This window comes from Nicotiana sylvestris, chromosome 7 (assembly GCF_000393655.2).
Source record: "Nicotiana sylvestris chromosome 7, ASM39365v2, whole genome shotgun sequence".
Taxonomy (NCBI): domain Eukaryota; kingdom Viridiplantae; phylum Streptophyta; class Magnoliopsida; order Solanales; family Solanaceae; genus Nicotiana; species Nicotiana sylvestris.
In genome coordinates this window covers 170,876,530-170,894,247 of record NC_091063.1, presented here as the reverse complement: position 1 = coordinate 170,894,247, position 17,718 = coordinate 170,876,530, and the positions used below count along the sequence as shown (strand labels likewise).

At 31.7% G+C, this 17,718-nt stretch overlaps 2 protein-coding genes across 2 annotated transcripts; one reads left to right on the top strand and one right to left on the bottom strand.

Annotated features, from left to right (window-relative positions):
• The first annotated feature begins 7,772 nt into the window (after window positions 1-7,772).
• LOC104249168 (uncharacterized) lies at window positions 7,773-12,704 on the top strand. The gene is made up of 3 exons (XM_009805543.2): window positions 7,773-8,616; window positions 10,080-10,278; window positions 11,997-12,704. Exons 1-3 carry the CDS (start codon window positions 7,858-7,860, stop codon window positions 12,482-12,484), a joined length of 1,446 nt encoding a protein of 481 aa, XP_009803845.1. The 5' UTR covers window positions 7,773-7,857; the 3' UTR covers window positions 12,485-12,704.
• A 4,123-nt stretch (window positions 12,705-16,827) lies between these two features.
• On the bottom strand, window positions 16,828-17,397 carry LOC104249169 (uncharacterized). Its single transcript, XM_009805544.1, has one exon. The coding sequence runs from the start codon at window positions 17,395-17,397 to the stop codon at window positions 16,828-16,830; it is 570 nt and encodes a 189-aa protein (XP_009803846.1).
• Between the last annotated feature and the right edge of the window lie 321 nt (window positions 17,398-17,718).

The following is a 17,718-nucleotide window of genomic DNA, read 5'->3' as shown; positions in this document are numbered from 1 at the left end:
TTTAACTAAAAAGACAAATACTCCATATATTACGAATGACTAGATTTAATAAAAGTTAAAGCTCAAAGCTGAAAAGATGAAAGCTGAAATCCAGAAAATATATGGGCATGCCACTATAATACAGGGACTAAAAGTTAAATGTTTTCACAGTGGTGAAAGATAGAAAGAATATTCTTAAGATCTCTTTTAATCTGCAAATTCAGTTGGTTTCATTTTCATTCTTATGTTTATCACTTTTGAATAAGAAGCAATGCATCAATTCAAAAATACAAAAGAAACTGTCCTTTTTCTTTTCACAAAAAATCTCAAACTAAGATTTGAAAGAATAACATTACCCAATACCTACACCCGAAATTAATAGTAGCACTTCAAAAATAAAACGTCTAATTATTTAATCTAGAATTTAAGGCTTTATACATCAAAAATATTCTCTTAAATTATAGCATTCGCGCTTGGATGACGGTTTAAGATCAGCCTCATGGAAACCTTATATTTCTTGAGGAGGTTCTACCACGTAAAAACACTCTTTAATATAACTTTAGCCTTGGCTGATTGTGTTTGCCAGCAATTGGTTGTCGGATTTCATCTTACAACTAGAAGAAGATTGCTTCGAAATCACTGCAGTACGGCTGAATGTAGTGCAGAACACCCTAACAGCCTTTGATCGGTAAATTATTTAGAATTTCAAAAGATATAGTTTATAGTTAAAACTGAAGTTTACATGTCTAAGGAAAATTTAAATAAGGATTATAAAAATCTCAAACATTAGAAATTAGTGGGAATTATTGACATTTAACAGTTGCTTTCTTTGTCTTATTCATATGACAATGTTAGTGTTTGAATCACTGAAGGCAAACATATTTTTATAATAACTATATGTCGTGGTTGAGCTCTTGAAAATAATCGACACAAATAGATGCTTATGTAAGCTTGTTTTTTTTTCTTTTTTAATTTTTATTCATTTGATAATTAGAAGTATGAACTTTATATGCAATTTTTTCGTTCAGGAATTTTAAAATTAAATATTGTTGTCTATATTATGATATTTTAAAGTGTTTTAAAAAAATTTAGTATAAAATTGTGAACTGTATGAGTAATTTCAAAAAAATAATAATTAAACAATACATGTTCAAATCCACAAAAAAAAAAAAAAAAAAAAAAAACTTGTACTCTCGTACTCGTACTAGTTGTGCAATTTTCAAATTTTGTGGGGCTTTCATTAAATAAAACAATATGAGTAGACTAATAGTGCATTGGAATGGTGGGTCAGGTATGATCCACCCTTTTCAAGTCAAATCAAGAAGATCTCATTTCCCTAATGTTCAATAAATTATTGATAACGGAAAGGAAAATATTAAGAAAAACTTTTGTATGTGTTTTGTCCAAATCAAAGAAAATTCAGGACCGAGAAGAATTATATGATCCATTCCTAGGGACTTTAGAGCAACGATAAAATTATATTTGTGTGCTTACATAGATCATAGGTTCGAGTCGTGAAAGCAAATACTATTGCGTGCATTAGTAGACTCTATCTACATCACACCCTTGGGTGCGGCCCTTCGCCAGACCTTACGAAAAAATGTGATGTTTTGTGTACCGAGTTACCCTTTTTTATACCATATAGGACTGAAAGCAATTTTTTAGAAATCCATGTTTGGCCATAAATTTTTTAATTTTTACCTGAATATGAATTTAAAAAATTTTCGAAAATTTGAAAAACTCCAAAGAACTATTTTTCAAAATTTTCACTTAGATCACTCACAAAAATTCAAAAATAATCCAAAATTATTTTTCAAATACCATTTTCACTTTAATTTTTTTAACCTTTTTCCGAAAATTTACAATTCTTAGGTCCAAACGCCCACTAAGAACTCATTTGTCCGTAAAAATATTTTTTTTTTTTTTTTTTCAAAAATGTGTTTGTCCATGAAATGTTGTAAGTTTTTGAAAAAATTTCGTCCACTCACAAAATTGCAGTAATTTTCAAATGAAATGCATGTTCAAATATAATTTCAAATTTCAAATTTTATTTTTCAATTTAACTCCATATACTATGCCTACTAATAAGGTACTTCTATGTCGATTTTACTCACTTTTCTAATAAGATTAATATATTTTTACATTTGAATATTTGTAAAATAAATTTGATTTGAAATTCGTCAACCAAACAATTGGGGTTATGTTTGTCGTTTCATATCCCGTTGGACCATCTCCAAGGCTGCACCATTTCTTGCACCAAATTCAAATTTGGTGCAAAAAATAGTGTTTTTTTGCTCCAATGCAACACTAAATCTTGCACCATTATAGAGCATGAATAGTGTTGCACCAAATTTGGTGCAACACTATTCATCACTTCAAATTTGGTTTATTATTATTTTATTCAATCTTTTTATTTTTTGAACTTTTAATTTATCATATATTGTGTATATAATTAATTTTTATATTAAGATCTTTATAATTTTAATTTTATATCCTATTTTTTGATATATTAATTTTGTATATATTATATTTATATAAAATTATAAGTTAATTTATTATTATTATAATTGTATAAAAAGAGATAACCATTATTTAAAAATAAAAAATGCAAATGTAAGATATCTAATGATGCACATTTCCTACTTCGTAATGCATTAATCGAGTATTTATGGGAGAATAGAGGCGAAAGTTAAATGTTTATATGATACTTAAATTAAATTTAACTATGATGTAATATTTATTTAATTATCTTTTATCAATGATTTTAGTTGATTTATCCTTTAAAATAATTTTGTAATAAATAATTATATAAGTGGTGAATAAATATTATATATATAATGAATATGGAAAAAAGAAAAAAGATAGTATTAGTTTGTAGAAATAAAAAATGAAAAGTAAATAGAAGATAATAATATAATATAGAAGAGAAAAAATTTGGTGTAAAAAATGGTATAATAATTGAAGTAAATTTAGTATTACACTATTTTGGGGTGAAATTTGATGTTAGGAATGGAGATGGTCTCAAAATTTGTGAGCCGTCAAAACAGCTACAACATTATGAATGTATGATTTAGTATTTCCAGAGATCAATAAATGAAGAGTAAAAATGAGGATTAAATGCGATTTTACAGAAATTAATGAACTGCTAGTCACTTCAATAATGATTAGGTATACGTACGCCCATAATTTGAGATTAACAACTTCTCCCCAATGGTAATTAAGCTCCTTTATTGCACTTCTGCATACGATAATTATTTTCCACTTAATGGAGAGAGGAGATCTGTAGTAATAAATGCATTATGCCTATTTCTTTTTCTTTGCTTTATTCATTTCATATTTTCTCGAGCCGAGAGTCTTCTAAAAATAACTTCTCTATCTCTTTAGGTTAAAAGTAAAGTTTGCGTACACTCTATTTTTTTCAGAGTCCACTTATGAAATTCCACTGAATTTATTAGTGTTGCTGCAGTCATTTCGTATCTAAAATATACTGATCCGATTCATTTAAATTCAAATCACATGGTTGCTTAACAAATAATAGTCTCGTTTATAATAATAACAAACTAAGTATAATTTCACAAGTGGAGTTTGTGAAGGGTAGTTTGTACGCATACCTTATTCCCACCTTGTGAATATAAAGAGGCTATTTCCGGTTGAACATCTGCTCAAGAAAAATATAGTCACAGCCAGAGGCGTATCTACAATTTCTAAAATATGGGTGCACCACTAAAAATAAGATAGAAAATATATTAATCGGGAATTGATCGGTGTTCCTTTGGGTAAATAACCTAGTATCCAACGAAATGCACTATTAAGCCTTTGTGGAATATGTGTGTCAATAGATAATATCTGACTAATTCTAGAAAATACATATATAAAATACCTAGTTTGACGGAGAGACCATTGGCTCACATGACCCATAAACTACCTTATAAATCCTCCCTTGGTCACAACAGTATTGAAAAAGAAATACTCTAGTGGAGAAGCCATGCAAAAGAAGTAGAGACAACATCAAGATATATAAGATAACGGAAGAAAAAGAAACACATGAAGTAATAGAAATCGAAGGGTAAAATAATACAAAAATTATACTAAAACTATTGGTATGAAAAAAGAAATGCTCGACTACTTACTAACCTTCCACCCTAATACTAAACAACAGTCTCATTTAGTTGTGTAAAACAAGCAACAAGATCAATCATACCGCCAAAGAATATGATGCAATGGATGGGGCGACTCCTCCCTTAATCAGAGGTCTCAGGTTTGACCCTTGGATATGAAAAAATTCTTGATAGGGAACGTTACCCCCGAATAGGGCTCTACCCGACACGAATACCGAATAAGAAACCGAAAAAAAGATCAACCATTAATTAAAATGTTCTTGATAATTGAACTCACCCCATATTCTCTTGTACTTTCATTACCAACTCAAATAATTGCTAATCAATATTTACTAGCAGTGCAGTTAACTCGGTGAAAGCAGTAATTTTTGCAATTAGAATAGCGATAGGATGCATTGAACTTAGGTACACTGACAAATTATTTAGGTCACAGCTTTTTAGGTGCTTCAGTTAAGGACACTGTGAAATTGTAGCCCTTCTGTCAAATAGGTATAGAGATATAGTTGGGATTCAATCTTTGGTAGGAGCGCTTTCTTACGAATGAAGTCTTACGGGGTACGAATTCAAATATAATCGGACTTTATCGTGAGTATCGGATACCGAACGAGAAACAAACAAAATAGAGTTAACAGAGTTACGATTCTGTCAAATGTAGAGATACATCTACTGTTTCCTCTCGAATTATATATAGGGGAGAAAGTTGAACGATTTTAAAAATATATATATTTAACCTTATTTTACTACACATAAACATATACAGAGTAAATATTATTTTTTCTATCCTATTTTACGTGACACTTTTCTTTTAATTAATCCAAAATAAATGATTTAGCATTTTTGTTTCAAGCTTAATAGCATTTTAATAAAATGACATGAATTTTTTTAATATATATCCTACTAATCTCGAAATAAATTTTACGTTAAAATGATGAGATTTGTGATCTAATATAAGAGGTGAGAATTGAGCTTTGCGAAAGGGGTGCTTGATGGAGCAGCTCAACGAGATGTGAATTCAATTCCCGCTATACCTTATCCTAGTAAGTGTTTGCAGTTCTGTACTATTGGGCCAACTAAACTTGGTTTGTTCTCAGGGCGGATTTAGGGGGGCGCAAGGAGGTTCACTCGAACCCCCTTAACCGAAAAATTATACTGTATTGAGCCAGCTAAACTTGGTTTGTTCTAGTGTGCATCCGCTCCTGTTCCGGCTCACTCAACAGAAAGCTAACTCTCTTATCCTGTTTTAACTTGATCCTACCTGGACAGACTTTGACATTACACCCATCAGCTCTCGTGCCCACACATAAAAAATGAAATTTTCTTTATCATAATCTTAGTATTTCCATGAAAAAGATCATAGTAGTAATAATTTAAGGAAAATTTTGCAAGTGGTAACTTTATAGAAAAGACAAATAACAAATGTAATAGCTGGTCAATGAAAGCAAAGGTGTGAAAAGGTACGTGGAAAAGTGTGATTGGTCCAAAAGAGCGCTCTTCTCGGGTATTCTGTGACTGCCTCTGCCTTTCCTTTATCTTCCTTTTCCTTCCAATCCAATTTTTTTTTAATTTTATACTATTATAGAAAGTTAATTATTAGCTTATGAAATTATCAATTAAGACTTATCATAAGAAATTGATTTGTAATTACTTTATAAATAATTTAATTGGGTAAATATATTTTATCTCGTATGTCATAAAAGTTAAAAATAGTTGTGTAGTTCTTTCGCTTAGGCGCTTCATTGAGTTCGAAGCTTGGAAGCTTCACCGGAGCAACAGTAAAATTATCTCCGTATAATTTATAGGTCACGAGTTCGAATCAAGAGGCGAAGCCAGGATTTGAAGGTTAAGGGTTCAGAGTTCTAAATATTTTAAGTTAATGAGTTCTAAATTAATAATTAGTATATATTCAATGAATTTCAGAAGATAAATTTCGTCTTTGGAACAAAACTATTGAGTTTGGCCGAACCCGTAATTGATGGGCTAGCTCCACTCTTGTTTCAGTCGTGGAAGCAATTGCTAACGCTTGTGTTAGGGGGCCTTCTCCTGACCCAATATGTGTACGTAATACTTTGTACACTGAATTGCCCATTTGGTCTTAGAACTTAATCTCTTATTATTTTTATATTGGATTCACCATGAGTAATTACACTTTCTAACGGAGATAGTTTTTCCTTACCAAAACAAAATTCAATTCACAAGACTCAAAGTGAGATATTTGGAGGAATTTCACTATTTGTTTAGTCTCCTTCCAAACTTTTGCATACGTATAACCTTCACCTGTATATCTTAGAGCAAGGTGGGGAGCTCTTAGAGGGTGGGAATTAAAAAAAAAACTCAAGAGAGACACATAGAACTCCATAACGCACCGTCATTTGGCTTTAAGATAAATTATTCTGAAATTAGTTATGTCGATGTTGGAACTAGATATACTGATATTATTTCTTATTGACTGTTTGATACGTTGTATTAATCCTTAGATTGTCAATTATATTGTTTTATCTTGAGATAACTTATATGGGTTCCTATAACAATATCAAGTTACTCTACATGATAACTGGACCAACGAACTGGGTTCCAAACTAAATATTCTTATACTTTTAATGATTTTTTAATATAAATACTGGGTCTATGCAAAAACTACTGGGTTCAAAGGAACCCATACCAGTTGCTCTACATCCGCCCTTGGGTATAAGTTATTCCGATACTATTTTTAATCTTAAGTTAACTTATTCCAATATTAGTAATCAAACAAGGAATAAGACGGTATAAAACTTTTATTCCAAAATTATTTTTACTTATCCATCGTACCAAACGACTAGTAGCACCATCCTTCTTTAGTTATTTAGCCTCCTATTCCATCTAGACAAAGCTTGCCTGCTTGGTCGTGGTACTATTACTACAAACCCCACAGTTAGGGGTGACAACATGGTTAAAAGAAAACAGTTAACCACCCATATTATCCACTAAAAAATGGGTTGGATAATGAACTTTTAAAAACGAGTCAAATATGGATAAAAACCATATTATTCATTTAAAAAATGGATAACCGATGAGTAACCAATGGGTCTAACTTTTACATTTATAAAACCTCAAATTGGGGGTTCCTCAAGTTAGTAAGACTAAGAATTATCCCAAAAGTGATCATATACAAGAAATCATGGATAATACCCGTTTTTTATCCGTATTAAATATAGGTCAGATCAAATAATTAATCCATTTTTCATTACTCGTTTTTGACCCTAACCATATCCGATCCGACCCGCACGTTTGTCACTCCTACCCACAGTCCTACACATCTACTCTTGCACCCCCTTATTACCATATTATACTTTTTTACAATACCAATTTTCTCATGTTTTTATACAATGTAATTATTTATTTATCATCCACCTTGCCTCGATCTTCTAAAACTCCAGATTTGAATCAGGAACTCTCCTCATTCTTTCCCAAACACCCCCACTCCTGCCCCCCATCCCCCACCACCCCCACCACCCCAACCACCCCCACCACCCCACCCTATCTCTCTTTTCTCTCGAGTCTCTAACTATATGTACACAACTTCCCCACTTCTCAATCTTCCACTTTTCAAAACCACATAACAAATCCCTACTCCTACTCCCCCAACTCCATAATCTCTTTGATTATATTAAAAGTTGAAATCTCTTCAACTACTCAAACCCCTTTTCAAAATCTCAACTTATTTTTTTTTTCCATTTTTCAACATATATATCACTTAATCAAGACTAGGTTTTTTCACATTCTAATGGCACAAAAGCATTTGCATGAGCTTTTGAAAGAAGATCAAGAACCATTTCAACTTAAAAATTACATTGCTGATAGACGTTGTCAGCTCAAAAGAGAAACTTACTTACAAACATACAAAAAACCAAGAACCAAAATTATTACAGAAACAACCTCAACTTCAACTTCAACTTCTACATTATGCAAACATGCTTGTTTTTTCTCTTTTCAAGATTCACCTGATGTTAGAAAATCACCTCTCAACAATTTCCCATCACCTATAACAAATTGCAAAAATAGCCCAAAAAGAAAAGTTTTTCTTCATATCCCTACTACAACTTCTTCTTTACTTCTCGAAGCTGCAATTAGGATCCAAAAACAACAGAATTCCAAACCCAAAACACAAATTAACAAAGTGGGGTTTGGTTTATTCGGGTCAATTTTGAAGAAACTCAAGAACAGGAGCAGAAACAATAAGAGAGAAATCAAGAATGAGGAGGAAATTAGTGTACAAGTGAAAAGTGGCTATTTTTGTAATAATAGTAGGTTAAGTAGTGCTGGCTGGTCAGAAAGTAATGAAGAAAAATCAATGGATTTTGAGACTTCAAGTAGTTGTAGGTCTGATAATGAGGAGGAAATTGTGGAGGTTGAATGTGAAAATAAATATTGTTCAAGTCCTACAAGTCCTTTTAGATTTTCTCTTCAGAAATGTCCGTCCACCGGTTGCCGGACGCCGGAGTTCTCATCGCCGGCAGCATCTCCGACTCGCCACAAGAAAGAGGTTTGTCATTTGTCTTTCTATTTAGCTGTAGGTAAATTTTCGGACATAATACAATGTCCAAACTAATTGCTGGCCAAAAATTATATAATATATGTATACTTTTTTGTTTATAATACACTAATATTATATACAAAAATATGTATTCTGTTGAATATTATTTTTAAAAATGACTATAAATATATATTTCTATAAATTTTTGTGATAAATATTAGCGAGTCGCCCTCTAAAAATGATAATTAATTGACTAAATTATACTTATAGTAAAAAAAAAATCTTTATCCATATTCTTAGAGAATTTCATTTCGATATACAGAATTTTTAGTAAAAAAATTACATGTCATGTATAGGAGTTAAAATTAAATTGTATAACATCTTAAAAAATTGTAAGTTTGTGTATGTTAATTATATTTTTAAATATAATTTGTAATAATAAAAGTTGAGTTTTATGTCATGTATACAATGTGTTAGGAATTCTTTTACCATCAGTTTAATTTTACTTGACATATTTTAGCATGTTATCTCTTTTATTTTTAATATTATAAATTTCACATTTAAAGTAAATTTACTTGTGGATATTTTAGGTATATCTTAAACACGTAAAAATTATATTATTCCAGTAAAAAATTCTTAGCCAGCGTAAATAGAATGAGTCAACTCGTGACTCAGATAACCAAGTTTGACCTGGTTTTTACCTGTCGGCAAAAGGATCTCGTTGGTCTGATTCTGTGGCCGGAATGTCGACGTTAAATGACAAAATTACCCATCAAAATTTTGGCGTTTGAATAACCAAACAATATTTTTTGGGGAGAACTTTGTCATTTACCTAAATGGCTAGAGGTTTCTATTTGTTTGATAATTGTACCTTTTTTATCACGCTCTGCCACCAAAATCTTTTTTTAATTGACCTTGTCTTAATAAAACAAATTGACACTATTATCCACAAAACGACAAATCACAATTTTTTTCTTTTGTCATTTGTCCCCCAATTGATAATATCGTTATGGGTCGTTTAGTACTTAGACTAAATTAAGATTGAGATTAAATTTTTATATATTTAAATAAATTTATACCGTCAACCAAATATGATATAAATTTAATTTCATTCCTTATCTTGTCTGCGTACCAGACGACTCCTTAATTTTACACGAGAGTAGATGCAGAATTTAAAGGTTTTGTGTCTAGAAATTAGTACTGAATTTATAACTCATTTTAATTATTGGGTTCGTTTATATTTTTAATAAGTTTATAAATACAAATATAGAGTTTATGTAAAAGCTATTAGGTTCGTCAAAACTCGTAACAGGTCCGCCCTGGCTCTACACCAACCTTTTCCATATTATACTATTGATAAATATAAAACTTCATATAATTCATGACCTAATGATAGAACATTTTGTCTAAATTATGTAGCTCATTATTTGTTTGTATTTAATAATTTGATTTCTTGGTTTTCTTTTGTTTAGGACAAAAAAAATTATGAAGCAATAGGTTTGGCTAATATTGAACAAGAAGATGAGGAGAAAGAACAATGCAGCCCGGTTTCTGTCTTGGATCCTCCATTTGATGATGATGGACATGAAGGTGAATATGAGGACGAGGACGAAGACGAGGACGAGGAAGACGATGATTGTGATGTTGAATGCAACTATGCACTTGTACAGAGTACGTAAATCATATTTTCTCGAAATTATTTTTGAATACTAATGTGCGATAAATTTTTAAATTTTGTAGCTTTTTTCCGACTTAAAAGAATAGTATATTATATACAGTAGACCTCTCTATACTAGCATTCTTATATAATATCCATTTGCTATAAAAGCTAAGTTTTTCTTGAAATCGATTTTTATATTATTTTGCAATATGTATCCTCTATAACGACACTTCATTACAACAACCAAAAAATATTGGAATAAATGAGCTGTTATAGAGAAGTTTGACTGTATTAAGTTGTATTAGTAAATGCCATAAAGGTTCTATAATACATAGTTCATAAAATATGTAATATATTGAATGCAATAATTAAGCAGTTATTGTGAAGTCATATTCAACAGTTTTGGAAATGCTGATTTCATTATGGAGATGTTTGGTTGAATGCAATAAGTAGTTATAATTGACCAATTTTGACAATGCTGATTTTGATATATGAATTATTTCATGTGGGATCCATAAGAAAGTTTCAATCTTTGATAAAAAGATTTGTACATTTGTGTGTTGTACATTACATGACATATTACCTTGGTTTGATGGTAAGTCTTGGACATCATTTCTGTTAATGTGACCTCATCTTGTCTATACACAAATTCATCCCCCAACATTATTCATTGATAAATGAGCTCAAAATTTATGCTATGGATAAATTTTTATGAGAAATATTAATTGATAACTTGGTAAAAATAACAAAGGTTGGCCATGAAGCAACGGTAAAGTTGTTTCTGTGTGATCTATAGGTCACGGATTGGAGCCACGAAAGCATCCATTGATGTTTACATTATGTTAGCATGTCTACATCACACCCTTTAAGGTACAACCCTTTCTCGAACCCCACGTAAATGCGGAATACTTTATGCTCGGACTCCCCTTTTGCCCTTGGTAAAAATGTCAACTAACCGGCTATATGACTACAATGATAGTAATAACTTTTACACTTTTAGAGCAAATAAATTAAATCCTTTATTAATTGCAAGATGACCCACATTTAGTGAAGGTGGGGTTTTTCACTTAATTGATATGCTTGTCCTCTTCAATTTATTGAACTTTGAGAAGAAACTCTCTAACTTTCTTGAATTTCAAAAACATTTTCTATTTTAGGGTTCTGCCCTTTTCAGTATTTTCTTCAGACTGTCATGATTCAGGGGCCTGATTACATGATAAAGGGTACTTTTAGTAGGGTCCTTAAGTTGTTTTCTAGCATTTTCTCTTTATATTTGTTCATAAATACAATCAAAAGGGAACGAGGATGTGTAAAAATTACCGAGTAAAAGTTGCTATTTTTCATTTTTACTATGTTTGATTGTTAAAAGGGGAGCCTTGGCGTAACTGATGAAGTTGCTGCCATATGATCAGGAGGTTAAGGGTTCGAGCCAGAGAAATAATCTCTTGCAAAAATAAAGGGCAAGGCTGCGTACAATGGACCCTAGTGGTCCGGCCCTTCCCTGGACCTCGCGGATAGCGGGATATGTTGCTCATTGTAGTCCGGCCCTTCTTTGGACCTCGCACATAGCAGGAGCTTAGTGCACTGGGCTGCCCTTTACTATGTTTAGTTGCTCATTGTATTTATTTAATACAACATCAATTATGCTTCAGTTCCAAACAAGTTTGAGTCGGCTATCTTAATCCTCAGTGAGTGAAAACTTATTTTGATTGTCATGCATTGTTAACAGGAGCACAGCAACAACTTCTCTATAAGCTTCGTAGGTTCGAGAAACTAGCTGAGTTGGATCCTATTGAACTCGAGAAACTCATGCTCGATGAAGGAGAAGAAGACAACGACGATCTTGAAGAGGAAGATGATGATGAAGATTCGTTATCATCATACAGATACAGGGATTTCGATACATTTGCAAGTGAAGTAACAATCCCTTATGACATGAAAAAGCTAGTGTCCGACCTGCTTTCCGAGGAGAAGACCGAAACTAACAGCTCGAACAATAGGGAAATCGTCTTCGGAAGAGTATGCAGGAGGTTAGATTCATGGCAATATGTGAGATCAGACACCATTGATATGATGGTTGAATCTGATTTGCAAACCGAGTTTGATGACTGGAAAAAGTTTCAAGAACAAAGGGAAGAAACAGCAATGGAAGTTGAGATCTCAATATTTAGGTTATTAGTACAAGAATTAGCAGAGGAGTTAGTAGTTTTGGCCTAATACACAGAGATCTTGCCTGTTCTTATTCTACTTTAGTCTAACTTTGTACTAAGACTTAGGCTAGTTTTGTAATGTAATCCAAAGAGTTCTTTGGGATAAGACAATAGTATTAGTAGTAGTTTTTAGTACAAGTACTTATCATGTATATGTGAGGGAAAGGTAAATTCTATCCTATTTCATGAGATTTAGTACAACCCTCAATTTTTCTTAATAGAGGAAATGATCTTGTATCCACAAGATACTATTTTTGTTTGATTGTTTGTTGAATTGATAACATCACTTTGGTGTCTTCAATTCAATCTAAAGGCATTTTATAATTTTTATGTTTGTTAGAGATAGTAGTTAATCGGTGGAATAATCAAAATTAACGCAGATTACATTTGCCAAAGCTTAGTAGGTAGTTATTCGATACTTATGTTGGTGGAACGAAGTAGATATTCAGTGGGTGAGATACTCGCAGGTTGCATTTGTCGAAGACTTGGTAAGTATGCGATACTTATGTTGGTAGAACGTAACTAATAGTCCGTGGGATAGGTAAATTATGCGTAAATCGATCGGGTGGAATGTACTCCTAATAGATAAAAAAAGCTTAAAAGATCATTTAACTTAGTTTACAAAATGAAAATCATGTCACTTTCACATGACACCAAATATTGACCTTTTTGGGGGTGTATAGTCTTTATTTTGTGAACTTTCCCCATAAAGAGTCTTGGTTGATGTCAAATTGATGCAAGTTCACATAAATTTGGAACTCAAAGAAAATTCTTCCACAATAGAATCATTCTTTGATAAGATTTTAAGTAAAGAATATGATTATAGTACTATAGCACAAGACATTCCAACTAAAGTAGATTCACCTTTACCTTCAAAAGAAAAATATTATAGTAATTATAAGGAGGCATATTTTTCTACCTTTTTAAACCTTATCCACAGCTTTCTAGCTGCCACACCCAAGAATTATGGTGAAGTGGTAAATATTCCGTCATACTTAATAAGAGGTCTCAGATTTAAATCCTGGGTATGAAGTCATTTTTGTTAGATAGTGCTTTAGCCTCTTATTGTGAATCTTTTCGACGCAAATTCGAATTTAGTCAGGCCCTAATACAGGTACCGAATACTGGGCGGATCCCCCTCCCCAAAAAACAATTCTAGCTGCCACTAAAGCAAACAACCAACCCAACCAAAATATTCTCACAATTATGCGCTAGCTACCTTTACATAATTAAATTTACTAAAGTACTTATAGTGAATAACATATAGTTAGGAATTGCAAAAATGTGAAACATGGGACCTAACACAACTAATGACTCATAATTATTAAAGCAAAAGTTAGAGAAGAATTATTACTACATTTGTTTTTGTAGTATGGATTATGGTATGAGGTGTTACCTTTATAAAAGAGATGGTTGTTGCCTCTATAATTACCCTTTGGAGCTAAAGAATAGAAAAAAGTGTGTACATTAACACCTTTAAGATATAAGAATAGATGCTTCTTGTTGTTTGCACTTTTCAAATGCGCTTTTGTTCTTTTATTTTATTTTACTTAACTTTTTTTTAATCAAAGCAGAATATATTGTTGTATTAGGGGCATTTGCATTTATACGCGTTTTTTGTGTTACGTTTTTAACATGTGCATGCTTTGTAAAAAAAATTGCAAGCGTACACGCTTTTTCGCATAACTTCAGCATACGGGGCTGAAGTAGCAAAAACAATCACGCAAAACTTCAACATTCTAGTAGTCGGGCCTGAAGCTCAGCTCTAGAGCTGAAGTTTTTATTTTTTAACTAGCGAACTTCAACTCTAGAGCTGAAATTTTTATTTTTGTAACTGGCGAACTTCAGCTCTAGAGCTGAAGTTTTTGTTTTGTAACTGGCAAACTTCAGCTCTAGAGCTGAAACATCACAATTAGCAGTGATTATTTAAGAAAAATAGTGGACATCTTCTCAGCTCAAAAACGAATAAACATATAAAAACTCCAAAATTTTACAGCTCATCCTACTGGTAACTTAAACTTTTTTTTAAGACTGATTTGCTGTAAATTTGGAACAGAAGTACAACTGTCGAACTGTTCAATTAAAAAAAATTGACTTTATAACTAAAGCAACGTTGTTTCTGGAGATAAATACCAGTTTGTTTTATAACTTGAAAAAGAAAACGAAGGAGGAAGAGGAGGAGGAGAAAGGGGGCTGAAGTTATTTAAAAAATGGGAACAAGTTAAAAGGTTTTTAAAAAATAGGTATAAATTAAATGGGGACGATCAAATAGAGAGTTCCGTGCAATTTTTACGTTATATTATAACAGTTACATGGACAAGCCCAGAGTAAATGATCATTGCTTTATGATATGGATAATGATAATATTATTCATTACTAGATTACTCAATATGTCAAAGACTATAATGAATATAAATTTTTATTCTACCTCAAAAGAATATAAATCTATGCTATTTTCATGTGTACTTGGGTTATATGTTTCTATAAGGGTGCAAGCTAAAGGTTAATAAAGTAGAAATACTATTATAAGAGATTGAAGTACAAATTCCAAATTGATTTCTTCTTTTGATGAACAGAATTATCAGATACCTATACTAAGGGAGGTAAAAAGTACAGGATAAAATAATTGACGACACAAACATTTATCACTAATTAAAAAAAAAAAGGAACAATTTACATGTTACTGACATGATAGCTCTTCAATGACCTATAAGTCACGAGTTCGAGCCGTAAAATTAGTTACTGATACTTGCATCAGGTATGCTGCCTATATCACATCCCTTTAGGTGCGACCCTTTATCGAAATATATGTGAACGCGAGATATTTCGTACACCGAAATATATTTTTTTTAAATAATACACGCAAAATGAATAGGAAATTTTCTTGCATGCTTGAGTCATGGCCAACTAAATGAATAATGTTGAAATTTTATAGCTAGAAGCAAACCATAGTGTAGACAAAGAAGCTTTGACAATAAATAGTGTCTAATTATGCTCTAACAACCGGCAGATTAGAAAGTTCAACTAATTCTCTCCTACAACAAAAAAACATTCTAAACATATAGTATAATAATGCGTTAGATTAATTTATATATTTCCCACTTTATCATCACAATAATTGTTTTTGTCATTTTTTAATTTAGCCTGTGCTGTTATTAGGAAGGGGGCCCAACACAGATGTTGATACATGATTAGATCTTATTTTTTATTTTATTTTTTATGTGCAAAATAAGTGGCAATAATGAGATAATTAGTAATGATAAAAAATATATATGGATAATGGGATAATGATGGAGGAGCATCTGGTTACCACTACATTTTGTTTTTGTGAACAAAGTGGATGCAATCAATCATAACATTCTCTAATTTGAGTACTATCCTAGAATAATATTACAAAGCACATAATTTAAAAGTGGAATTAAAAAGAAAAATCAAAATCCAGCCACATGATAAGCTTTTTGGTGAAAGCTAGATTATGCAGAATTTAAGAAGTAGATTATGCAATTACCAAAAAAAAAATGAGAATTAGATTATGCAGAATTTAAGAATTTAGATCATAATTTAAGTGATGGTATTTGACTGGACACAAAATTTAAGAATAAAAGAAAGCTTTTGAAACTTATGAATTAAAATAAATCATAAAAACTTGTGTGACTATGAGTTATCTCGTTAAGGATAAAATATAAAGTTTAAAGTTAAATGTTTAAATGTACAAGTTATTTAGAACTAACTAAAAAAAAGTGTTACATAAAATAAAACTGAAAAAATATTCCCTTTGTTTTCATTTAGTTGTCATGTCAATTTAGAAAATCACAAGAGAACTAATTATTGATTTTGAACTTAATTACCCTTAGCATTTGTTATTCTCAAAATAAGAGACACCAAAATAGACAAAGATCAAGGAATTAATAAGGGATGAATTAAATATTCTTCTTGATAATATTTTCTTAATCGACATATAAAACTTTATCCTGAAAAATAACTGGAAACATAAAGTATTACTAGTAAGGCGTACGTAAAATTTTACTGAGAGAGTATTAGAATATTGTCACAAATTTTAAGTCTTTACTTTCTGTTCTAGACTAATGTTTACTTTATATATATATGGTTAAATTGTAAACTTTTATTTAACCAAGTGAAATATGTACATCCACCCGCTTATTTGACTCTAGAGTCGGGTCCTACAAAAATAGCTTATTTTGACACTTAAGTTCCACATCCGGAACTTACTATCTATGTTAACATGGATACCTATTTATCTTTTCTAAGACTCCTCTCCATTACAGTAGCTCTCACCTTTAATGTGTAAATGTAATACAATTTCTCTAACTATATCCCTACTTTCTCTTCTTAACTGTTGAAATCTTCGCAGGTTTCTTTCCATCCATATTTTATATATTGCTGCTGCAAATGCACTTCCAAGATCTTCCAAAGTTCATTTCTGCTCTTTGTTCTTGTTGTCAGCCATGCAGTTTCCTCTTGCCATCTTCCTACTTGTCGACTTATTCCAAAGAGTTTTAGCAGTTGCTCCCATATAAACCTTGAATATGAACATTCAAAGAACAAATGTTCATGAGTTTCCTCTGTATCAGTCATACACAAAACACATTCCTTATGCACTGTTATCCCCCATTTGCTTAGCCTGTCCACCGTTGCTAGTCTCTGATGCAATGACATCCACAAAATAAACTGATGTCTAAGTAATATTCCTTGTGTCAAGAGCAATGCTTTCCAGTTGACCTTTGGATATTGTGGCATAATTGAAGTATACGCTTTACTGATTAGATAATTCCCCTTTACTGCATATAAATCCAGCTCCTTCACTCCAGTGGTTAGCCATCTCCTTGCTTCGAAAATTTTCCTTATCACCCAGCTAGCTTGTTTAGGAGTTTCCATATTTTCCAAATCCTTCTTCTTCATATAGTAATGATGAATCCACAGAACTCATAGCTTGTCCTTCTTTTGTGCAATTGCCCATAGTAGTTTGCATATTGCTTCCTTGTTCCATACTGAGAAGTTTATGACATTCAAGCCTCCTGATGTTTTTGGTTTACAGACAGTTTCTCATGCTATTGGTGCCTTCTTCCCTTCAATGCTTCCTTTTCATAGAAAATTCCTACATATAGCAGTAACCATTTCATGTACTTTTTTTGGAATCAGAAACACTTGTGCTCAATAGGTTGCATTTCAAACAACACATTTTTGATCAACTGAACCCTTCCTGCATATGACAAAAACCTG